Genomic DNA, 26,957 nt, shown 5'->3' on the forward strand with positions numbered 1-26,957 from the left:
AGATGGGAGTATGTGGCTGGTGGTGTGTGTGTAAGTACAGAGAGGAGATGACTTAACCAGAGTTAAGCCGAGCCGACTTAGGAAAGTGCGGCTTCAGACGACTCAGTTTCTAAATTTTAGGACAAAAAAAAGAATTTAGATTATCCATAATTTAAAAATTATTTATTTATTAATAATTGCTAAGAAATTCTGTTTGGTATTCCGGTTAATAATGTTGGGGGAGTTTGCCTAATGAACAGACAAGTGCCTTTTCAAAATGATGGTTTTGCGGCTTTTTTTTTTTTTTTTTTTAATTGGGCAGTTTTTTTCAAACCAATTAATTATTTTGTGAAATCTATATTTTTTTTTTTACCAAGTACGCTCTCGTCGCTGTAACAAAGATTTTAAACTATATTTAAATTTTAAATATTTGCCATAAACTTTAGGCGAATAAAGAATTATATTGAAGGAGAAATAAAAAAGGAAGATAAAAAAGAGATGAGTTGTTCCAGCTCATTTATTATGTATCTCCCTCTTGGGACCAATGTCTCAACGTGGTTACCGATCTGGCAATCCGGCCACACACAACTGCCGCCGCCGCCACCATTCAGGCTAACACACACTTTGGCAAAAGCTGCTACCTTTGCACATGGACTATGTCTTGTAGCAAACAAAAAAATAATCAGCAAAATGAATCATTTTCTGGTGGGAATTTGGATGTTTCCATCATTGTCTGGTGGGAATATGATGTTTCCATCTTTTGGTTTTCTGTCTCCATCTGCAAAGAAGAAGAAGAAGACTTAACTCTACCCAAAACTAACTCTCCCTCTATACCTAACAAACAAACAATCCATGATTCATGGTTCAAGTAATAAGAAATGTTTGATTCAGACATCTAATGAGAGACTAGCTGTGTTGAGAGGGGCCTATGAGTTACTCGAAAGTGACACAAGTCCATGTGATTGAACTGGCCGCAATCACAGGCATAAATGAGGATTTGTGGACAGCTACAATCGTCATATGTAAGTGCCACCACCGGCTCTACCCTATACTTCGAACCATAATTTTGGGCATACCAAAATCTTTCAAGGCATACTGAATGAAGACAAAAAAAATATTGAATAGCAAAATCAGATAACCCCTTAACCCAAATTTTTTTAATGGCAAATCTGTCCTTTACGTATTAGTGTTAATAATCTTGATTAGTGATTAAATATTTTATTTAGAGATTAAGATAATTTTCAGAATTATAAGAGTTGTTTAGATGAAAAATATGAGGAAAAAAAAATCAAAGTTTTGGTTTGGTTAAGAAGGAGAGAAAGAGAAGGAGAAAGTGAGAAAATTATAATTCTTGATTCAATGGAGGATGAGGAGGGTCATATATCATCTAAAAAACCTAGGAAAATACACATCAACTACACCAATGATTCCCAAATGGCTGGTTTCTTAGATTATGAATCATGGTTCGGCGAAACAGGTTGAGGTTCGGCTCACATCTATGAGCCGAATCTACCAATTGATGAACGGTTCGGCTTACTGAATCTATTTACTGCATGCGCCGAACCTATAATTTCCAATTCCCACCCTTTTGCTAGACACTAGTTCGGCTTATATGAAAGTTTCATAGTAAGCCGAACAACATCCTGAATAGCCCGGAATAGAATCATTACTAATTCGGCTTACATATCCAAATTCGTATGTGCCGAACATAATTTTTTAATTTCTGGGTTGAAATATTGTTACTGGTTCGGCACATATGGAGAATATCGTATCAGCCGAAACCTCTTATGTTCAAGGTTCGGCACATAATATGATTATAGTCTAAGCCGAACATGAATTTGTTAATTTTTGGGTTAAAATATTGTTCGCGGTTCGGCACATATTGAGGATATCATATAAGCCGAAACCTGTAAATGTTCATAGTTTGGCACATAATGTGATTATCGAATGCGCCGAACCTGAAGGACAAATGATTCGGCGTGTAACTAACATTAGAGGATAAGACGAACTCTGTAAATTCGGCACATAACTGTTAAGCTATTCATTAAAACATGAAATTGACGGTGTCCATAACCCAATCCCAGCACCATTAAAAACAAAGTTCAGCACCTTAAAGCAAAGGTGTTTGCAACACCATAAAAGTGTACTTAAAACTTAAGAAAAAGTGTACCATAAAAGTGTACATAAAAGGGCATTTAACCACGACCCCTCTTCTTAGTTCCACGACCACCTCTTCTTCCACCTTGGTCTTCATCTTCCGACGCATCATTACCGGGTTGGACGGTAGCACCAACTTGGCTTGTACCTTCACCAACTTGTCGAGACCTCTTAGTGGTAGGCCTTTGTTCGGGTTCCTCGGGTCCTTGTCCTTTGTTGATGATTGCATCCCACTTGTCGATGAGGTATTTTTGTTCTTCCACGGTCATTGTTGTTTTGCAACCAAGTTTGGCCTTCATTTTCTTCAACATCTCCCTACCCGCGGTAACCTATTTTTCATTCGAGAATAACTTATAACCATGAGGTTGAAGACATTTTTACCATAACTAATATATGAAAACAGTATAAAGTGAAGTCATTCTTACCATAACCTATATATTCGGCTCACAACCGATACCGTCGAATAAGCCGAATCTATGATTATGAACTCAAACATGTATTCGGCGCAACATGATATCATATAAATAAGTCAATCCTACACACTAGTAAAATTTATGAAATTTTAACAATGATATTCGGCGCAACCCTAATACTATCGAATAAGCCGAATCTAGACTTATGAATTCAAACATTTATTCGGCACAAAACTAGTACTACCATATGAGCCGATACTATACACATGCAAAAATTCTGAAATTCAAACAACAATTATTCGGCATAAAACTAATACTACCATACAAGCCGATCCTACGCACATGCAAAATTTCTGAAATTCAAAAAACATATTCGACACAAAACTAACACCATCGAATAAGCCGATCCTAAATATAAGTCTCTGTGTCACCAAGTTCGGCTCAAAACGGATTTCAGATATACGCCGAGCCGTTCATATGCACTTTCAGGGTTCAGTTTCAAGAACAGCTCGGCGCACATCTAAGATTTGTTTTGCGCCGAACCATACCCTGTAACCGCCGCAGAAACATGATTTTGACGAATTAAATCAATCAAACCAATCAAAAACATCAAATACGAGATGGGTTTGTAAAACTAACCTTCTTATTCTCATTTGTGGAGTTGGTTCTTCTTCAATCTCTTCTTCCGGTTGATTTTGTGGTTGATTTTGAGTTTCTTCTTCACTCTCTAAATCTTCTTCTTCTTCAATGGGTTGTTCAATCGCTCGATTAGAACGAGATACTGGCTTACGGCGAACCATTATATAGATGAGTTTAATCGTCGACTAAATTTTCACGAATCGACGATTAAATTTCCGCGATGATACGATGAAAAAAAAAGGAAGAAGAAGGGTTCGGCTGTTGTGGAGGAGGAAGAAGAGGTTAGGGATATGAAACTGATTTTGGTTTATTGATTATAGGTTTTTGTATTAGGGATAGGAATAGATTAGTAGTAATTTAGAGAATTTAAGGACATATAGGTAATTGAACCACCCCATAGGGTACCCCTTATAAGGAAACCCAAGTTAGGACTAGTCCTTTGTATGCCTTGAAAGTTTTAGGCATGCCCAAAATTAGTGTTCTATACTTCTAGAGGAGCCACACTTGGGCTCTATGTAAACAGTGCATGATTGCCCAAAAGCCCAAACAACACAGACACAACTAAACCACCACTGACACAGACAATTACATTCACAGTACCAACATGTCTATTACATTTACTTTAAGGAATCAACAGTCAGAGCCTCCATAGTGCTTGTTGCTAATCCTGATTTACACAAGTTGTAATCACAGAATAAAAAAAAACAGAATCCAACAGTTGTGATGAGAACATTCATCTCGATGTACAGACAATAATAACGAAAGCTAAGAACCTTGATTCAGTTTATAAGCCAATGATGATGTCAAGACAAATATGCAGTTTACCTGAAGATAGATCTAAACTAACATAAAGAAGTGCCGAACTTGCAAGTAATATGTCGTGATAACGTACGATGAAATTACAAAATGGGAAAGCCAGAAAAATGAAGATACCAAGATGACAAGTACATATTGACATTTAACACGCCTAAATCTTATTACCCATAGCAAAGATACCGATATCAGGAGTCAGAAATGTATAATTGTCATTTATAGTGCAGATGTGTGTTTCTTCCTAAAAAAGCACAAATTGAAATGAACAGAATACATGTAATTGAGAGTAAGTTAGGAATTCTGATTGATCTTCAAAGTCAAGTAAACACTATATGGAAGTGAATTGTGCAGCATTAGAACATAAGACGACAAAGCCATGTCTCAAAATATTTTCTAAACTACATTGCATTCACAGTTCCAACATGTCTATTAAGAACAAACTAAGGTAGAATCCAATAGTTGTAACGAGAACAAAAAAATAAAGGTACCCACCCATTCATCTCCATTCAAAGAAAACAACAACAAAGCTAAGAACCTAGATTCAGTTAATCAGCCAATGATGATTTTAAAACAAACAAGCCTGACACCTGAAGTTGGTTCTGAACTCACATACTGTTTATGTGAAAGAATAGCTATGTCAGCAAGTAATATGTGTTTAACACGACTAAATCTATTACCCATAGCAAAGATGTCAATATTAGGAGTCATTAAAGTATAATAGTCATTTATATAGTGCAAATGTGTGTTTCTTCCTAAACAAAGTATAAATTCATGCAAGATAAAAATTATGATGGATCTTAAAAATCAAGAAAACACAATATGGGAGTGAATTGTGACAGATTAGAACATGAGATCTGAAAGTATTTTCTAGCCTACATTACATTCACGGTTACAACATTTTTCAACATTTACTCTAAGTAATTAACAGTCAGAGCGTCCTGCCTCTGTTATTATCGCAAGTTGTTCTTACAGAACAAAATCGAGTAGAATCCAACAGTTGTAACGAGAACAAAAAAAAAAGGTATCCATCCATTCATAGAGAATAACAAAAGCTAGGAACCTAGATTAAGTTAATCGGCCAATGAGGATGTCGAAACAAACCTGCCTGACACCTGAAGTTGGTTCCGAACTCAGATACTGTTTATGTGAAGCAACAACTAAAGCAGCAAGTAATATGTGGCACTAAGTGAGATCAACTTACACAGTGGAGAACTGGAGAACTAAGAAAGAAAAATAAGGGTACCGAGACGACTTGCATATTGAAATTCAAGCAAATAAATCTACTAATCATTTGCAAAATATTAGAGTCAGAAAAGCACAGTAGTCATTGTAGTGCAATTGTGTGTGTTTTCCTAACAAAGTAGAAAAGTATCATACTCTATTTACCGTACCAAAGACATTGATATATTAGGAGTCAGAAAAGTATCATACTCTATTCATAGTCAAGTAAACTAATAATAAGAATTCTGGTTGATCTTAAAAGCCAAGCAAACACAATATGGGAGTGAATTGTGTCACATTAGAACATAAGACAACAAACCATATTTTCTAGCCTACATTTACCGTCTCTGAGTAATCAACCGTCAGAGCCTCCTGCCTCTATTAGTATCAAGCACAGAAATGATAAATCTCCTGCCTCTATTAGTAAGCCAAGTAAACACAATATGCAAGTTGTTCTTACAGAACAAATCAAGTAGAATCCAACAGTTGTAACCAGAACAAAAAAAAAGGGTACCCATTCATTCATCTCCAATCATAGACAACAACAACAAAAGCCAGGAACCTAGATTCAGTTAATCAGCCAATAAGGATGTCAAACAAACATGAAGACCACCTGAAGCTGGATATAAACTCAGATACTGTTTATGTGAAAGAACAGCTAAACCGGCAAGTAATATGTGGCACTAATTGTGATGAAATTACACATTGGAGAACTAAGAAAGAAAAATAAAGGTACCGAGGCGACATAAATATTAAAATTCAAGCAATCAAATCTACTAACCATTTGCAAAGCTGATGATATTAGAGTCAGAAAAGCATAATAGCCATTGCAGCGCAAATGTGTGTTTCTTCCTAACAAAGTATGAATTGCCATGTATAAAATGCATGTAAAAGAAATTGAACTAAGAATTCGTGTTGATCTTACAAGATCAAGTAAACACAATATGGGAGTGAATTGTGTTACATACGAATATAAGACAACGAAACCATGTCTGAAAATATTTTCTAGCCTACTTAAAAACAAGTTTATCAAATAACAATAATTAAAACTTATTAGTGAAAAATTACGTCCGAAGCAAACATGCTCAAAGCTATAAATAAGCTTTGGATGCTCAGTCAGAGGCAAACTTAAGTAAATATGAGTATAGAGGCGCTTATATCCAATGCAATCAGTGGTTTGTGCAAGTTACCTTTAATCCTCTGCTTCCTTATTCTTCTTTTTCTTGTCTTTCTTTTTCTTTTTGCTTCTTTCTCCATCTTCTTGATTATCGTCCTCGACACCCTTACTCTTCTTTTTCTTCTTCTTCTTCTCAGACTTCTCCTCATCAGATGTCACGTGTTCACTCTTCTCAATCTCTTTGTCTTTCTTCTTCTTTTTCTTCTTCTCAGACTTCTCCTCATCAGAAGCAACGGCAGCAGCATCATTCTCCTCCTTGTCTTTCTTCTTCTTTTTCTTCTTCTCAGATTTCTCCTGATCAGAAGCAAGACCGGCATCACCATTCTCCTCCTTATCCTTCTTTTTCTTTTTCTTCTTTTCTTTCTTCTCCCCTTCAACCACTTCCTCAACCTTTGCCTTCTTAGCAGTAACTGGAGCAAGGCTGTCAGTGGTTTCATCTAGCTTACGCTTACGGTCCTCCCCATCATCTCCATCCCTCTCCTCCTTCTTTTCCTCTACCACAGCAACATCTTCCTTGACCGGATCATTCAAAGCAGCCTGTCCTGCAACCATAGCATCGCCTCCAGTTGGAAGAACAATATTCCTATTCCACTCAGCAGGGGTCTTCTCATTTGGCTTCCCATGCTTATCCAACTTACCCTCAGCAATCAACTTCTTCTTCATTGAAGCTTTAGGACCCAATCCCCATTTCCTTGGGTAAGTATCTCTATCCATCACAACCCTCTTGATTTTCGCAACCACACCGTGATCACAAGTTGCCATAACAGCAGTTGTCATTTCAGCAATACCCAGAGCAATTGCTTCTCCTTTAGTTGTCATCAAAACAACTTCTTCGCCATTAACAATATCATTCTCAAACCTCAATAAACCAGGAATCATCAATTTAGCACCATAACAAATAGCATTAACAGCGGAATCCTTGACAACCAATCTCTTATAACTAGTCAACAGAACTTCCAACGGCATAATAATACGCCTCAGATAATCCTCACTTCTGTAATTATCATAAACCCATTGCCCATCCATCACATCATGCATACTAACCATGTTCTCTTTCTCACCCAAAATCCCTGACCGAACTCTACGAAGCTCTTGCATATGTGAACCCACACCCAACATCAAACCCAAATGAACACACAATGTCCTGACATAAGTCCCCGCTTCACAAGAAATCCAAAACACAACCAAATGTTTCTCAGCATCATATTCAAGCAATTTACTCTCATAGATAGTCCTAATACGCAATTGTCTCTTAACAGCAGATATCAGCGGCGGCCTTTGAAAAACGGCCCCTGTCAAAGTCTCAAGTGCCCTAGCAACTTTCGTCATTTCTGGCACAGCTGAATGCAATCTAGCAATACAAACATACTCTTTCCCTGCACCTTGCTGGGACTTAACTAAACGAGTAGCACGATCAATACAAACAATCAAATTCCCAGTTACTTTAGGATCTAAAGTACCACTATGCCCTGTTTTTTCGACACGCAAAATACGTTTAATCCAAGCAACAACTTCATGCGATGACGGATTAGCAGGCTTATCAAGATTAATAATACCGTACCTTATGTATTCAGCTAATGGTCGTTTCAGTGGTGAATAACCTGATGGGAGTGGTGTATAGTGACCCGTACGGACATTGAGCTTATCATAGTTCTTGAGAAGAATCGGCCATTGGGATGTGTCCAGAGTTGGGGTAAAACTCTGGGGTTTGATTAGATAATCTCCTTCTTCTCCTTTCTGGGTCTTGATTTCTTCAATTTCTTCATCATCTTCTTTTTGGGGTTTGTTTTTCTTTGATTTCTCTGAACGGGAGATGACAAGTTCAGACATTTTTGGGGTTGATGGTGTTCTTGTGAAGAACTGGTTAAAGGGTTTTTACGGCGAGAGGAATTTCGATTGAGATCTTATAGAGAAGTTGCAGAGATGATGAAGCGGCGGAGGAATTGAGGTTTAGGGTTTTTGAACAGGAGGATGTATTACAGTGTAAGATGAGAATATGAGATAACTGTATTTTCTATTGTGGGGTCAGGAAATAGATGATCGTGGCCGTATATCTGGTTTGGAAAACACAGAGATCTGGTGGATCAATAATCAGATGTTATCGTTTTCTCGAATCGAAGTGGTGCTGGCAGGCCCAGCAGAATCTTACTGGAGAATGATTTTTTTGGGATCATGATTTTTTTGGGATCATGATTTTATATTGGGTAAAGGCATTAAAAATAATTTTAAGTCACCTCATATCTAGTTATTTATTTAATACCTAATCTACCCTTTTAATTAATTTTAGGTTATGATTAGTGAATGATTTAGTTAAAAATAATTAGTGAGATTAAATTAAAAGATGGGTTCATTATTAGTTGAGTAAAATTATTAAGAGAGTAGAGTTAGAGAAGATGAAGGAGAAAAACATGGAAAATAAATTTTTTTCCAATTCACTAAGTTTGAGTATTCAAATGATGAAAACTCATCTGATTCTTCATCTCCATCCTCTCCTAGAATATTTGTTAATCTTCAAAATGATCCGGATTTGAACTGGATTTTGAATAGTTCGGTTACTTTATATGAAGAACAAGTAACTGAACTCATCTGAAGTTGTAGTTCGGTTGCCCCGTGAGATGAACAAGTAACCGAACTCATCTGAAAGTGTAGTTCGGTTACTTGTTCCAAACAAGCAGGTTACCGAACTCTCAAATAATAGAATTTCTAAGAGTTACATCGTTTTGTTCGGTTGGTTCTCAACTAACCGAACTTTGGTATACAAAGTTCGGTTGGTTCGCAAACTGCATGCACTTTTGATCTAACCGAACTTTACGTAATATAAGAGTATATAAGTTTACAAAGTTCGGTTCTTTCGCAAACATGAACCTAACAGCTAACCAACCGAACTCTGAGTTCGGTTTCTGCAATAAAATTGTGATGTTACCGAACTTAACAAACAAAAGAAATGTGAAGTTCCAGTGTCTATTGGCTAAGTTCGGTTACTTTGTAGTTTTAAAAGTTTTTGCGAACAAACCGAACTCTATTGGCTAAGTTCGGTTATTTTGGAACTCAACATAGTGGCCACAAGAACACAGTTCGGTTAGACTGGATTTGTTTTTTTCGGTTCAAAGGGTGGACTTCGGTTACTTTGTAGCTTTAAATTTTTTTGCGAAACAACCGAACAGAGAGTTCGGTGACTTAGTTTTAAATCCAATACAACCGAACTGTTCTTCGTGTTCTTCATTTTCAAGAAGTTCGGTTAGTAAACTAAGGTTTTTTGGAAAATCGGCCTAACCGAACATGGCTTTGTAACTCCTATTAAAACCCTATTTTGATGATTTCTATTCGATTTAAGCAATCAAAATCAAATTAAAGTGAAGGGTTCGTTGGAAAATACTTCCGGAGTGGTCCCATGGAAGAATCAGGTTGCGGCTGGTGTCTTTTATACTCGATAAAATTATTATGTAACTGAACTTAATTGTGATTGTATTGATGTTGTTACATTTCTTAAATAGGGGGTGCGGTGGTGGTGGTAATCGGTGGTTGGTGGTGGTGATAATCGGAGGTGGTGGTGGTGGTGGTGGTGGTGATAATCGAAGGTGGTGGTGGTGTGATAGACACATTTTTGTGTCTAATTTGTCTTCAATGTCTGTATTGTTGGAACTCTATTTTTGTACTAATATTGTGTTTTTATGTTTGTTTAGGTGTTTTTGGAGAAAATACCCTTGTCTGGAAAGAGTTGCTCAAAAAGTGATGATTTACACCCCGGAGAAAAGTACTAAAGACACCCCAGAAATGTACCGGAAACGTCCCATAAATGTCCCGGAGGAAACCAGAAAAATTACTTTTTCAACCCAAGAATTACTATTTCAGCCCAAATTACTAAGGGGACATCAAGACAGGATAGGGGGACACCCCTTTTCTTATTCAAATTTCAAACTCTTTTTTTTGACGGGAAATGTTCTTCACATCTGCATGAATTTTTGATTTGAATTCTTGGGCTGTTTTGAAGAGATTCAACACCCGAAATCCATTGGGCTGGACTTGAGTACACTAAACAGAGTTAGTACAAGCATTTTGATCGAGCAAAATGGGCCAAGTAAGCCGTGGGAGGAAATCAAAGTTAAACAGGGGAAGATATTATCGGGTGCAATGTGAGCTAAATTTGGAAAGTTTGTGGACAAACAGGGGAAGATATCTTCTATTATAAAGTTTGTATGTGGTTTATGGAAGTATTACAACTCATTTGCGCAGGCATAAGAGGTGGAAAAGATCGTATCTTGGCTGACAGTGAAGAAAATAAAAAAAATATATTCCCGAGTAAATGAGAATTATATGGAGTTATTGCGAGGGATTAAATGTTGATGTTGGGTATAAATTAACTCCTTGGGTCGAGTAGAAGGGCTGTCGAGAGTTTGGGGAGGTTTGGAGGCGAGCAGAGAGGCGCAGGAGGAGTTGCAGAGAAGTTACCTGCTGCTGCTGCTGCCATTAACACGCCTGAAGAACACGAAGAACGGACTCGCAGCAGCAGTCGTTTATAAACAGCAACATCGACTGTCGTCTGTGGGTCGTAGTTCTTCAACGACAACAGCACCTCAGCTCTGTCGTTGATTCTGGACGCCTTCTGTGGGTCGCAGAGTTCTGTTTTACATCAATTTCTTGTATTTCTCTTCATTGTAAAACACTTTTGAGCATCAATGAAATATTTTGAGAGCATTTTTACTATGATGAGTTAAACCCCAACACTGGGGCGAAGGAGGAGGCCGAGCTTCATAAATGGGTAATTTTATTAATTCTTTTTAAGACTTTTGCATTAAAAATTAATTGAAATATGATTTGATTAAATTGGGTGTTATTTGATTAGATGGGTCATGCTTAGCTTAGGTGATTTGATGTTCCATGCTTAACATTTACAACCAATGTTTTGAGAATCGACTTTGGCAAAATAAGAGTCCATATATGTTTTGAGCTATTATTGTTGAGAATAAATCATTAAGCCTTATGTTATGAAGATTGGCCGAATCATTAGTCCCAGTACCTCTCTACCAATTTGTCAATATTTGTATATATATTTTTAAATCTAAAACCTTCACAAGTCCGAGAGTTTGAACCTTTATTACTACAACCACGAAATCTTAAATCATTTTGGCGCCGCCGACGCGGATTTGTGCTTAGGTAGAATTTTTAGGTTTATTTTTTTTTATTATTTGTTCCTTTTTACTTTGTCTTTTTGTCTTTGATTTACAGGTTCGAAGTGGAGCACTAAAGACTTGGAGAGGAAAAAGCTTAAAGCGAAAAGAGAAGAAAAAAGGACAATTTTAGGATTTAATTTTTAATTTTTAATTTTTAATTTTTAATTTTTTTTAGAGTGTGTGAGGAAAACTGTAATTTTTTTTTATTTATTTTGGACTTTGGACTTTAAACAATTGGACTTTATTTTTTTTAACCCTACGGAAGGGTATTATTATTAAAAAAAAAAATTATTATATAAACTGTGTGCAGGGAAGGACGACGATTACTATATTGTCTCGGCCCCTCGGGTTCGCACAAGGAATAGGAGTCGTGGCCCGAGTCGACGACAATGGTTCATCGCCCGTCTGGTACGGGAGGTAAGTCCAATCGAAACACCCGCGAATCTCCTGCAAGTGGGTTACTGTCTGCCTTAAGGTGATAATTGTTTGAGGACGAACCGGACTGTCTTTATTTTCCTAGTAAAGGGCAAGGCCTGGCCAATACAAGATAAGGGTTAGGATTTCATCACCGCTCCCTTCTTGCCCGCCTTAGGAAAACGAAACCTAACGCGAACCTAAGCTTAAAATTTGGAATAGAACGAGACCGATAGGGTAACGAGCTTAATAGGAAACTCGTTCGAAAAATATTGGTTGCTCTTTAAGCACACTCCAAAGATCATGATGGTTTCTGTGAGTTGAATGCGTGACTGCGCCGCCTTGTGATAGCGGTGAGGCCTTGGGTATCAAAGCTCTAATAAGCTTCCCTCGCCTCTATTCAACTTACTTTGACTCGGATTGATTCCAGAGGGGTTTGCTCAAATTGCAACGAATTCCATTTCGAAAGATAGAAGCTGGTCTAGAAACAATCTAAGTGGAGCCATCATGCTTTTTGTTTGTTAGAAATCTTTAGGTTTGTTTTGGTGGAGTCGAGTCGGCCTTGTTTGTGATTGTGTAAAATTCCCTTGCAATTAAGAATGTCGAACTGGTATGATAGAAGCCAATACAATGAGTATCGACCTGAATTTGAATATGGACATCATCAGTTTTATGACCATGGTGGGAATAGTAGTTGGGAACGCCAACCTTTTCAAGGTTATGGTTCATACCATAGTGAGCCCAATTACTATCCACACACGAATTGGTCTTACGAGCAAGAAAATCAGGAATATTATAGTACTAGTCATGCGTTTTTGGAAAATTACTTAAAAACTAGTCCTGATTATGACATTTCTAAACATGTTCAATCTCTAGAAGAAACCTACCAACAAATTCGAAGGGAGTATGAACGTGCAGTTAGTTCAAGAGAAGAGAGTACACAACGGTCTAAGATATTCAATGAGACTTGTGAAAGTATAAGTGTTACACTCAGTGAAATTCAAGCTCGTTTAGAGACAGAAAATGAACAGTTAGCTAATGCTGCTCGAAATAATCTAAATTTCCAAAATAGTGCTTCCAATTTTACCCTTGATGTAAATAGTGAATATTTGCCTAATTTAGAGGACGAGGTTAGAATAAAAGACACTACTTATTTAGATAAGGTTCAATCATTTTCGTACTATGATGATGAGGATAGCAGTAATGAAGAATCTGAAATATGTAGGCATAGTGATCAGGAGTCTAGTAATCCAATTGAATTGTATAATGATTATATTATTTCTAGTTCAAATCCAAATAATTTTTATGATTATTCACCTATTCAAAAGGACGAGGATTTGATTAGGGATACCACCGTTTTAGACGACGTAGTATTTCCTGTTTACGAAGCCGATAGTGGTTTAGAGGAACGGGTTCATTTCGAAAATACTGTTTTAGAGTCTAGCGAATTAGAAACAATAGTCTTGGAAGAAGAAGATATACCCGTAGAGATGAGTAAAGATGCACTACCTGATAATAACTTAGATGAATCTCTTGAATATTTTAAGGACTCTGAAGATACGGAAATTCAAGAATTAATTAGAGGTCTATCTAGAGACACTGAAAACTCTAAGTTTGGGGGTGATTATCACTTCCCTAGTGCCTTACCTTTAACTCTCAGAAAGTCCCCACACTTAGGACTTGATATCTCTGCCTCGACCATTTTACAAGATTATCTTCATACACGTTTTCCCGAACCTAATGATGTCCAAAAAGGAGTTCAGTCGTTAGAAACCCATCCTCTGGTTGATGTGGTTTTCCCAGGCTATGATCCCCAGATTGACTTTGTTTTCCCACCAAATAGTTTTCTTCCAACTGTGGGAACGTTTCAAATGAGTCGAATATTAAGTACTGAGACTAAGCCTAAGTACTTTAGGTTAATGGAATCGACACATTTTACTAAGAATGACCACTACTCTCACTGTGGTCAACTATGTAAGTCATATCTGATTGACTTAGAGGATCCGCAATTATTTAGGTTATTACTTCGTGATTCTAAGTTCGTATTTGAGTTTTTACAGACTCTAAGACCTAGTGATTCGGATCCCATCTATGAAGAAACGCAGCCAATGAAAATATTCTATTTAGACCCTTTCATAGAACCTGAACCTGAACCGCAATTAGCGATAGTTTTCAGGAAACTAGGTAAGGGCATGCTATTCTTGTCCATTTTCTTGGTTCACTGCAGTTTCCTTTGGTCAGCTCTATTTGGTTTTGAAGACCCACAGTTATTTCGACTGTTACTTTATGGTTCGAGTTGACTAATCCTTTCCTAAGTCTGGCTGAAGACTTTAAACTTAGCACTTCTTGGGAGGTAACCCAATATTCTTGCGACACGGTAATATCCTTCCTTATCTCTTTTGCTTCAAGTGGTAACAGTTTCTCCTTGTTCATGCTTTTAGTTTCATCTTTAGAACATTGAGGACAATGTTAGATTTAAGTTTGGGGGTATGGGAGAAACTTTTTAGTTGCAATAAATAAACTCCAGAGCCTAGAAATTTATGCCTATTAAGGATAGCACTAACCAATCTAAGTGGATGGAAACATTTTTGTTTTAGGAGTTGAGGAACCAATCTGACTAGATGGAAACATCTATAGAGTCTATTCATAAAAGCACAGAGCTCAGGTGTTAGAAATAACATGATAGTTTCGCCATATCTCGTCGAGTCCTTTTCACTTTCTATTTTTTCTTTTATTTCAAGTGATTTGGTGGGGCACACGATTCAAGTTGTTACCTTTGCTAGGGTGAAATAGAGTGACTGAGTTACCTTTTCCAAAAAAAAAATAAAAAATAGACCGGACCAGTTAGACCAATCGGAATAAGTATTAACACTTGGATAGCAATATGCGTGTGTTCTCCCTGTTTCCGTCGCCTAAGCAAGCGTGGAATGCAGGACCCGTGGGAACTATCGTGTAATCTGCTGACAAGAAGCATGCGCTTGGATCAAAAAGATCTATTCATGTCGTTAAGTTAAAAAAAAATGGTTATTGTTATGTGTAGTCAACTGCTGGTTCCCTTGTATTTGCCAGTTTGTTGATCTAGATTTAAGTTATTGACCACTGGTTCCCTTGTATATGCCAGTGTGTTAATATTAGTCAGACCGGTATCTCAGTCATTTAGGTTAGGTTCATCTTGGCAGAGGCCTTCAGACAGATATGGGAAACACCGTTCACTTTTCAACCATCTACATTTTTCTTTTTCCATCTTCTTAATCTTTTCATGTGATTAGTCTGACTCCGAGTATGATGTCCATCGTGAAACTATCTTAGTAGAGCTCTGTCACTTATATGAATTTTAGTATGCTTGAGTGCAAACTCGTGTACCAATTGGAATTTCGCATCAGGGTTCTTCCTCTTAAAGTCAATAATTGTATGCCAACCAAGGAGGTTCTTTAGTGCTTTCCAAGGTTCTGCGTAGATAGCTAGGGTCTGGAGTATTGGTTTTTGTGGGTACACCTCTGATAAACCCACCCGAGATTAACTCGGTCACTTTTCAAGAATAAATTTGCTCGAGGACTAGCAAATAATAAGTTTGGGGGTATTTGATAGACACATTTTTGTGTCTAATTTGTCCTCAATGTCTGTATTGTTGGAACTCTATTTTTGTACTAATATTGTGTTTTTATGTTTGTTTAGGTGTTTTTGGAGAAAATACCCTTGTCTGGAAAGAGTTGCTCAAAAAGTGATGATTTACACCCCGGAGAAAAGTACTAAAGACACCCTAGAAATGTACCGGAAACGTCCCATAAATGTCCCGGAGGAAACCAGAAAAATTACTTTTTCAACCAAAGAATTACTATTTCAGCCCAAATTACTAAGGGGACACCAAGACAGGATAGGGGGACACCCCTTTTCTTATTCAAATTTCAAACTCTTTTTTTGGCAGGAAATGTTCTTCACATCTGCATGAATTTTTGATTTGAATTCTTGGGCTGTTTTGAAGAGATTCAACACCCGAAATCCATTGGGCTGGACTTGAGTACACTAAACAGAGTTAGTACAAGCATTTTGATCGAGCAAAATGGGCCAAGTAAGCCGTGGGAGGAAATCAAAGTTAAACAGGGGAAGATATTATCGGGTGCACTGTGAGCTAAATTTGGAAAGTTTGTGGACAAACAGGGGAAGATATCTTCTATTATAAAGTTTGTATGTGGTTTATGGAAGTATTACAACTCATTTGCGCAGGCATAAGAGGTGGAAAAGATCGTATCTTGGCTGACAGTGAAGAAAATAAAAAAAATATATTCCCGAGTAAATGAGAATTATATGGAGTTATTGCGAGGGATTAAATGTTGATGTTGGGTATAAATTAACTCCTTGGATCGAGTAGAAGGGCTGTTGGTAGGTTTCTAAAAGACCTACAAACTAATACCGCAAGTGCACGGTGTCGATTGAAGCTAATGTGCAAATACGGGTCATTCCACAGGGACTAGGGTGTGTGTTGAAATCTTCCTAAGCTAAAGTTATCTAAACAAGTAACTAAGTGGAAGTGACAAGTGAAGCAAATGGTGAAGAATAAAATAGAACAATGAAATGAAAAAGGTGACAGTAAAACAAACCAAGCAAAGAACAACTAAAGTAAACAAATTGACAGTGAAATAAACCAAGGCCTAAGCCAAGGGCAGAGATGTGAAGAAAACAGTAAATGAAAGAAAGAAAATAAGTGAAGTGAATAAGAAAACAGTGAGAACAAGAGGATGATCACTAGGATTTTGAATCCACTATTAGCCTAAGGAACATTCTAATCACAGCTAAGGTAATTACCTAAGTACTACTTGTCTGTTTTTAGAGTACAACTAGTCAGAGGGTTTATAATAGCATTTTAAGCATGAGCTGTACATGATAACATAAGGGAATTCTAACTACAATGCATACATGATATGCACTGTGAGAGCAGGATGTTTGACATGTTTTGATTAGGAAACTTCCTTATGGTTTATATGATTTCATCTAATCTTAGCAATTGACTTAGAGCATGATAGGCAGGGACATGATAGAACAGATGGATACAAAACATCACAGGAACAAACATCACACACAGAACACAACAGGATATTACACTAAACATGAACACAACATGAACAGCACAAAAATGATCATTAACAGAACTTGGTTCTGGACACACTGGCTAATCCAGGCATACCCTCTTCAACACAACATACATCCTATTTATACCCAAATTTTAGTGTTTACAATTTTCCCCCAAATTGGCAGTTGAAATTAGGGTTCGGCTTTACCTAATTTGATGGCACAATCTCTCCCCCATGCGTCGACCCATTCTTCCTCTGACTCTCCTGCTCCATTCCCATGTGTCAATTGCTACTCTAGACTCGCCTAATCGATTGATTTTTCTTCTAGGGTTTCAGAGAGCCGTGAGAAGAAATATCAATCAAATAGGGGGCTAGAAAGGGGGGGTGATGATGGGTTTTGATTTTATGGAAAAGGTAGAGTGGTTTGGTGGTGTTTGGTGGCGAAGCAGCGGCAGTGGCAGAGGTGGTGTTCTGGTGGTGGCAGGACATGGTGTCTCTGCAGAGGTGAGGGGGTGGAAGAGAAAATGAGGTCGATGGAGAGGAAGGAGGGGATGTTTGGTTGAGGTTAAATGATTCGGTTGCTAGGGTGTTAGGCGGGATATCAAGGTTCGATGTCCAGCGAAGGTAAGCCACTGGATGCGAAGATGGTAAGTGGATCTAACGGTGAGATAGGAGCATATAGGAGCGACCGTCGGATAAAGGAATACAACAAAACGAACGGTACTTGATGGAGTTAGGTACTGTAGTGTAAGGCGGAGATATCAAACTTCGATGCACAGCAAGGGAGCGACCGTCGGATGCTTCTGAGAACTGATCTGACGGCTGAAGACGCAGGCGGGTATGGATTTGGGTTTTAGGCTTTTGGGTATAGAATATGGGTTTGGGAAATGAGTTTGGGCTTGGAGAACCTTGAGCCCACTTCTTCTTTAAGAACAACTTTCTTCTTCAAGCCCATTTCTATCCTTTTTTTGGTCTTCCGCACATCACTCTTCGCGGCTTCCTTGCGTAATTCCTCCTGGCTTTTCACTACTTTTCTGCTCTATTCCGCTTCGCAATTCATCCAGACTTTATTTATTACCTAAAAATGCAAAATTAAGTAATAAAAATATTTATTCTTGAAAACAATGAAAATACAGAATATGGGATAAAATGTAGAATTAATGCACAAAAGATGAGTTAAATGCCAACAAAAAGGGATAAAAATATACAATATTTGGCACTCACCAAATACCCCCAAACCTGAATTTTACTTGTCCTCAAGTAAAACAAAACTAAGGAAATCCTAACTATACCACTGTCGCTGGTCTCTCGAATGCATTTAGCGTATGCACTAAGCCTTTTAAACCACTAAGTGTCCCTAGTGGACGAGTTGAAGTCTCGTGAAGGTTTGCTTAGAACGTACCTACAAATTTCTAGGTCAAAATATAAGCTCAGATTCCATCAAACGTGACATGTGCAAAACAGTTAAGCTCACAGCAAAATGGAGATGTCAATCTAGCTATCAAAGGCACAATCCTAGCACTGATAACAAATAAAGACATGTGATAAGAGTGTAAAGTGTATCTACACATGTGTAAAGAAAGATCTGAAGTTATGACTACTAATCACCAAGAGATAGTTTCTCAGGCTAAGAACCAAGGTCGAAATCTAGCTAGCTGTCCGGACTTTACGAGACACTAGTACAAACCTTCACATAGGCCACGTTTTTTGGTTTACAACCCAGCCACGTTTCGGGTTATTTGTGTGGCTACTGGTCATCAGTATAACTATAGCCACGTTTTGTGTTACCATGTAGTCATAGTTCACCATTTGGTCATGGGTTTAATCCTAAACCCATCAACTGTAGCCATAGGATATCGTTTGGTTATAGTTTTCAGTCTAATCCCATCACATGTAGCCATAGATGCCTATATGGCCACATTAAATAATTATGTATGTGTCGAAAGTGTAGGATGGCAATATCCATACCTATTAATCCGTGGCGGAAAGAGGATTTATTTAGCCACATTGGTTTGTTTATGTGTCCATAATATATGCTAGAATAGAGTTTGTTTAAGGTTTCATAGAATATTCTAAAGGAATCTTACCTGTAAATGGATCGTTCTTACCAAGTTTCCGACTTATAGTAGTCCACTCCCGGCTAGGTTTCGATCTCGGAGCCAGTGTATGCATATAATATGCCAGAACAGGGTTTATTTAAGGTTTCGTGGAATATTCCGAAGGAATCTTACCTATAAATGGATGGATTCATCGTTCTTACGAAGTTTCCGAATTATAGTAGTCCTCTCACGACCAAGTTTCAGTCTCGGAGCCAGGGATGCATACAATATGCCAGAATAGGGTTTGTTTAAGGTTTCAGAGAATATTATGAAGGGATCTTACCTGTAAATGGAGGGATTCATCGTTCTAACCAAGTTTCTGACTTATAGTAGTCCATTCACGGCCAGGTTTCGATCTTAGAGCAAGGGTGTGCATATAATATGCCAGAAAAGGGTTAGCTTAAGGTTCCGTAGAATATTTCGATGGAATCTTACATATGAATGGTTGGATTCATCGTTCTTACAAAGTTTCCGACTTAAGCTTGTACGTCATAATACCACATTTGAAGTTCAAATCGACACTAAGCTTCATATTGATCGATTTCGATGATGCATCCTGATAAGTTTGAAGTCATAACCCTCATGGAGCTTCTTGGTTCATAGTTTGTATGTCGTCATACCACATTTGAAGTTTGAATCGACACTGAGCTTCATATTTATCGACTTCGATGATGTATCATGCTAAGTTTGAAGTCAGAACTTTCCTGGATCTTCTTGGTTCATAGTTTGTATGTTGTCATACAACATTTGAAGTTTGAATCGACACTGAGCTTCATATTAATCGATTTCGATGATGTATCATGCTAAGTTTGAAGTTAGAACCCTCCCATAGCTTCTTGGTTCGCAGTTTGCATGGCGTTATACCACATTTGAAATTCGAATCAACGCCAAGCTTCATATTGATCGATTTAGATGATGTATCATGCTAAGTTTGAAGTCAGAACCCTCCTGGAGCTTCATGGTTCGTAGTTTGTATGTCTTCATATCACATTTGAAGTTTGAATCGACACTGAACTTCATATTGATCGATTTCGGTGATGTATCCTGCTAACTTTGAAATCAGAACCCACCAAAGCTTTTGGTTCATAGTTTGTGCATTGTTGTACCATATTTGAAGTTCATGACCTGTATGACTAGTCAAAATTTCTCATGACCTATGTGACTAGTCGAAATTCAAACCGGAAGCATAAAGAGAAAGCACAAAAACACAAAGAGAAAGCACAAAAAAAACACACTTTCTTATTTTTCTGCTTCATTACCATATATTTTTCGGATTTTTTTTTTCATATCGAAAGTTGGTAATAAGATCGAATACACGAGTTTGAACTAGAACAAAGAAAAACACACTAGCTTCTCAATCCGTATGACAGTCTTAAATCAAATCTTGGCAATCCAAAGAGTTTCACAATCCGCATGACAGTCTTAAATCAACTCTTATTGCCGTTCAAATTCTTTTACATATAACCAAAAAAAAAAAAAATTCTCTCATTTTCCTTCTCTCACTTTTCCCTCATCTCTTCCGCCTCTCAAACAAAGAAAACCCTAACTCTACCAAAAATTTTTTCCAGAGAAACAAATCGGCTTCATCTTTATTATTTTATGATCTTATGATTTGAAGAACCCTGATCTCTCTTCTTTTGTTTTTGATGCATAACCCTGAATTTGTTTGACATAATGGGAGTTCAGATAAATAGGAACATGGGTTTTCCATGACTGAGTTCAGAGAAGCACAATAAGGTGATAGTAATTTGATTTATATTTTCAATCTACGTTGTTTAATTGGATTTAGGGTTTTATTGATTTTTTTATGAAACGATTTTAGGGTTGAAGTGGTGGGATATGATGTTTTATGTTATTGTTTGTGGGGATATGAAGTCTTATTCTCATAAGATCAGACAGTTAATTCTTCTTTTTCAACTGGTTTTTCTGCTCCTCCTCTTTATTTCGATTCGATTACTTTTATCTTTACATCTCATTTTGTTTTTAATGGTTCGATTTTGTTTCAATTTTTTGGGGGTTTTCATCATAATGAATCCCTAGGTTTTATAACTGGGTTTTTCATAATATAGATGTTTGATTTGGTGTTTTGATTTAGTATTTGAACGATAGTGTAACAGGTTTAGTTTTGTTGTTGTGATTCGATTGAACATGGTTGGTTCTTGATTCAACAGGTAAATTCTTATTAAGAGATTGGGTTTGTTTGAATTCTTATTACATGAGAATAATCAAGAGATGGGGTTTGTTTGAATTCTTATTACATGAGATTTTGTGTAAGGGTTTGATTGAATTGAGTCCTTACATAAGGGTTTGAGATATTGATGCCATGGGTTTGTGGTTGTCGGGTTATGAATCTGAGAAGATGCGATAAATGATATACACACAGCTACAGGGAAGAAATGATTGAGTTGAATCCAAGTTGCAGGTGGTTTGAGAAGCTGATGGCCATGAAAAGTTGGTTTGCAGGTAGGTTTTAGCGGTGCTGAAGAATGAATTTGGCTAAAGCTGATACTGTTGTTTGGTTGCAGTGAAACTGCAGGTGTGTTGCAGTGAGCTTGATGGAGATTGCAAGGGGCCAGATGTTGCTACTGAGAGCTTGTCATAATTTCAGGCTAGGCTTGTAAGCTAAGCTTGAGATGGTGATTGCAGAGAAAAGGGTTGTTATATGCATTTTTGATGATGTTGCCGAGCAGTGTCAAGAAGCTGCTCTCAAGTAAGCACCATATAATAAGGTTCAATTCTGAATGTTTAGATTTCTTTTTATTCAAATCTATTTAATTTACTTTTGCTGACACGGATATTATGATACTTATCTTCCTATTGGAGGCTTGCAATGATGAGAATTCAGATTTTCGCCAGGTTCATTCTTTACTGAGTCCTGTTGCAGTTTCTATCTCTTCTTTATATATGGATCTCATATAATATGAAATATTATCTTCAGGCTGCTGTATATGGAGTTGGTATTTGCATAGAGATTGGTGGAGCAGCGTTCAAACCTCTAGTAGGAGGTAACTTACTTTTACTGCGCATTCTATGAACTATTGACTGTGGGTTCTTGATATGAACAACAATAATTGTTGGTATAAAGATATATAAAAGCGCACCGACTTGTATTCATAATTTTCATTACAGAGGAACTTTCCAGGCTAAATGTTGTGATTAGGCATCCAAATACGCTATCTATGGACAATGTTATGGCGTATGACAATGTTGTTTCAGCTGTTGGGAAAATATGCCGGTACCATCGAGACAGTATTGATTCATCTCAGGTATTAGTTGCGCTTGAGGCTCATATTCGTGGTTATTCGCCTTCATAAAATGACTTTTCAAGCTCATATTCCTATATGCACTTCTCAGTGAAAAGGAATTTGAGTTCCTTCTTCTAGCATGATGATTCCTAATTAAGATTATGGAAGAGTCTGGTCCTTTTCGTATGATATCATCCTTCTTTGCTATGTCTTTATAATCAATTTTTAGAGTTGCTGATGCCTGATTGTGCTTTTTTTTCCAAAAACTTAAATCAGCTATTTTTTTCGACTCATAACTTGAGTTTTATTTACCTAGACCAGTTATCTTTGTTATACAGAATTGGTCAGGAATTCAGAAACATAACATATGCATGTTCTGTTGTTTGGAAGGTTGTCCCTGCCTGGCTAAGTTGCTTTCCAATCAAGGGTGATCTCCATCCTGGTGTCATACTGTTGGTCACACTAAGATAATATTAAGCTTAGGTTCAAACAAAACTAAGTGTAACTTTATATCTTTATTTACCCTCTTACATGATAATCACCTAACTTAGATTTTACCCTCTTACATGATAATCACCTAACTTAAATTAGTTGTGCATATACATGCCAACACAACTTACTCTTTATCTCTCATCGTTAATTTTGAAATAAAAAATTAGAGCACATATAGCTTCATATGATATAATTTTCTTTCAATTTGTTCAGCTAAAAAACAAGTAATTTGAATTCTGCAGGTCTAAAGAAGATCAACAAGGACAAGGATGAATCCCTGGTTCAAGCTGAAACTGTCAATTGTCATCTGCATATCACTTGCTTGCTCCTTTGAGTGGTTAGTTCTGAAGTGTGCTGTCTATAAAATACATCCGCAAGGTGCAGGTGGAAGGTCAACTACCTGAATGCTTATCTAGGTTATTGTCTGGATTTTCTTTTTAATTTATCATTGTACGAATCTGGTCTTATTTTGTTACACCCTAATAAAGGAGAAAATTGGAAGAGCTCAAGTGTTGGAATACTGTCACATTTTAATGGTTTACATTTTAATGAATGCTGGTATATTTTAAGATTCGATAACTGTTGAGATCTTAGACTGGTTCAATTCTAATTGTAGTCTTGATTAATTTTTTATGGATGGTTATTTAGGTGAATTTTGCTAAAAATGATAAAAGAGGGGGCCAATAGGTCCGTGAAGATAAATTGGGCGATAAAATTGCAATTTTTTCGAGTGACTAAAAGATAATATTTGCCACGTTGAATAAGTTTTGTGTCATTTTATAAATGTTATCGCCATGGTTTGTGGTATCCTATGTGTCCAAAAGGTGAACAATAGCTACATTGAAAACACTGGATGTGTCCAAAAGGTGAACAATAGCTACATTCAAAACACTTGATGTGTCTTTCGAAAAAATTTGGCCACGGTGCTACAAATTTTTAGTAGCCATAACTTATTAATTGGCCATGTAAAATGTTTATCATGTGTCCAAAAATATGGATGGCCATGGTACCATAGATTAAACGTGACTACAAATCATGTATTAGCCATGTTGAATTATTTTCCGTGTGTCCAAATGATAGAGATGGCCATGGCTGAGAAAAATTAGTGTGACTGCAACTCATGAATTGGCCATGATAAAATGAATTTTGCGTGTCCAATTGATGACAAAGGCCACGGATATAATAAAATTCACGTGACTTTAAGGTAAACTTTAGCCATATATAATTAAATTGTGTGTCTATAAGGATCCTATGTCCATGGTGATAGTGAAAATGCTTAACTACAAAAAAAAATATTGAGTACCATATAAACACGGTTTTAGAGTTAAGGCCATGGTAAATCATATTTTATAACCACTCAAAGTTTATGTAGCCATAGGGATACCTTTTTGTCTCGACACCTGATGCCACATTTTTGGAGTGAAAAAAATCCATGACCAAAAGCCTATGGACACGGTGATTAAGTGTGGCCAATGTGAATATTTGTACTAGTGAGAATTGTGAATGAGTTGGAGGTATTTCACAATTACTCGCGTTGTACATCAATGGCATACACCCTCCTTGCTTATTACAATGAAACAACAAAATGACTATTTACATGACTCTTATTTACATTGACTATTCTCTTTTTATTTTTGGAACAAGAGATGATGGAATTGATAAGTACTTGATTTTTTTGTATTTTTCTGATATTTTTTTCTCTTTTTTTTTTTTTGAATATAAACATGGTTTTTTTTTTTTTTTTTTTTTTTTTTTTTTTTTTTTTTTTTTTTTGGAGAACAAGGAAACACTTTTGATACATATACAAAAGGAAACAAAAATTACATGACACTTTGCAAGAGGTAGCCCTTTTTGATGCACCCAGTTAAATTCGATGGTTGTCTTTCTTAATGTAACCTCCACCTTCTATCCCAACCAACCAAAGAACAAGCTAGTCAAGTTTCGTTCAGTATTCTAAAGTGATTGGCAATCGTAACTTCCTATCCAACACCTTGAAGATCGAGGCCATACATGTATTGGTAGATCGTGCGCGTGCAAATTTCTTATCACTATGTGAATTGTGCTAGAATCAGGGTGCCTAAATATCTAGACTAAGACTCCTAATAAACATTTTGCACAAGAGTCAACATTTCAAGGTAAATGAGCTCCATTTTTATGATTTTTTTTCAATTTTTTAATTTTTTTGAATTTTGATTTGTCAATTTTTTGGAATTTTTCAATTTTTTCAAAAAGAAGAAGGAGTTCGTTTTCAATTATGGCAAATTCATGGTATCTACTCTATACCCCCAAACTAAACTAAACATTGTCCTCAATGTTTCAAAATATGGAAAGAATTAAAATGCAACATATGGAAAGGGACATGCTGAGTAGAGTAAAAGGAGAGAGAATACCCGATTTCGGCGAAAGCAGAATTAAAACTCCGTTATTCAAGGCAAAAATCCAACATATTTCAGCCGAGATCATATTGGATTAGCAAAATATATACAAAAGGAACAAAAGGTTTTTAAGAAATTTTAGCTACTGGATTATATACAAAAATTCACCATACACTAACAATCTAAAGAGTTGAGGATCAACCCAAAAGACAAAGTGTAGAGGTTTCAACAGCTTCACAATAATAATATGATAGAAACGCAAGTGAAACTGTGAAACAAAATGAGCTACCCCCAAACCTGGATTTTACAGAAGATATAATTTTGAAAACAAAATCGCGCAGTTTCGGGGGTTCATCATGCAAAGGTCTAGCTCGAAATGAACTTTGCTAGGGACGGGCAAACATGCTAATTCCAACTGTGGTTCCTCAAATGTATTATACTTAGAAGCAAAATAGTCCAAGAGGACTTGGGAAGCACACAGTTCCAAACCTAGATTAGGGACTCTCAGAAAGTGGTTTGACAATATGGGCACAAACCAAATCTAGGTTGGGTGGAAGGCCATCAGATTGTGACTTATGTAGGAATAGGCACATCATCATTAATCAAATCAAAATCTCCTAAATCATCTACACATGTCACATCATGCTCACAATCATCAAACAAATTGGCAAGATCACAATCAGAGTCATCAACATCATCAACAGATTCATTCTCATGCATCGGCAAATCAGGAGAAATATCACAATGTGACCTTAGAGAATCAGACACATCATTTTATTTTCATGCATATAACATTAGTGTCTACAGAAGATTCAACTATTCCTATGTCATGCTCATCTTCACAGAATAATTGTACGAATCCCATGTCAATATCAAAATCATATGAATTACAATGAGTATTAGAAAAAACAACATTCATGAAGGTCGAGGGCGAGAAGCCATATGTTATTGAACCAACAGGTTCCACAATATTTTCATGTTCTTCTAACATATCATCATGATCATCATAATCATCATCATGGTAGCATGCATATTGGTCCTCATTAAAAGTGGTGGTGTCATTAGTCGATTCATGTTCCTCTAAATTAGGTTCATATTCAACATCATTTACATGAATGGGACTAGACACTTTATTAGGGACAACATACATTTCCTCATGAATTTCCTCCTTTTGTAGGTGAAGCAAAATCTGATCTAAATATGCCTGAATTCGTGATGTAGATCTATCGAAGTTTTGCTCACTGAGTCTGAAAGCTTCTGTGGTGGAGTCTAAATTCATGGGAGTACAAAATTCTTCATGTTCAAATTGTGGTGATTGGTACATGTGTGCATGGTCATTAGGGTTTATAAAAGATTGATCGCAACCCTCAAAGGATTGATTATGGTCCCAATGACTACCATTCTCACAATTTATGGGCATTTCATACCTTGGATTTTCTCTAGATTGCCTAAAATTATGCAAAATATGACAATTCTCAACAGGGTGGTCTAAACTACCACATGCGGGACATGCATAGATTTTAGGTTGCCTAAGAAAATTAGATGTGACAGATTCCTCATGTGATTGCATTTCTAAAGCTGCGATTCGAGCTTCTAATTGATCCACAAGAGATGATTGTGTGAGTGAGGTATTAGCAAAATGTTCATTTTCACGTTGTGGCGAATGATGCATGTGTGAATAGTCATTAGGGTT

General features: G+C 36.9%; 1 protein-coding gene across 1 annotated transcript; it reads right to left on the reverse strand.

Annotated features, from left to right (window-relative positions):
* Positions 1–6,104: 6,104 nt before the first annotated feature.
* LOC113313425 (H/ACA ribonucleoprotein complex subunit 4-like) lies at positions 6,105–8,353 on the reverse strand. The gene has a single exon (XM_026562195.1). It carries the CDS (start codon positions 8,227–8,229, stop codon positions 6,415–6,417), a length of 1,815 nt encoding a protein of 604 aa, XP_026417980.1. The 5' UTR covers positions 8,230–8,353; the 3' UTR covers positions 6,105–6,414.
* Positions 8,354–26,957: the final 18,604 nt, after the last annotated feature.

This window comes from Papaver somniferum, chromosome 9 (assembly GCF_003573695.1).
Source record: "Papaver somniferum cultivar HN1 chromosome 9, ASM357369v1, whole genome shotgun sequence".
In the NCBI taxonomy this organism is placed as follows: domain Eukaryota; kingdom Viridiplantae; phylum Streptophyta; class Magnoliopsida; order Ranunculales; family Papaveraceae; genus Papaver; species Papaver somniferum.

Coding starts and splice junctions, on each gene's coding strand:
- LOC113313425 (XM_026562195.1), bottom strand. CDS start 8,229: ATGTCTGAACTTGTCATCTCCCGTTCAGAGAAATCAAAGAAAAACAAA.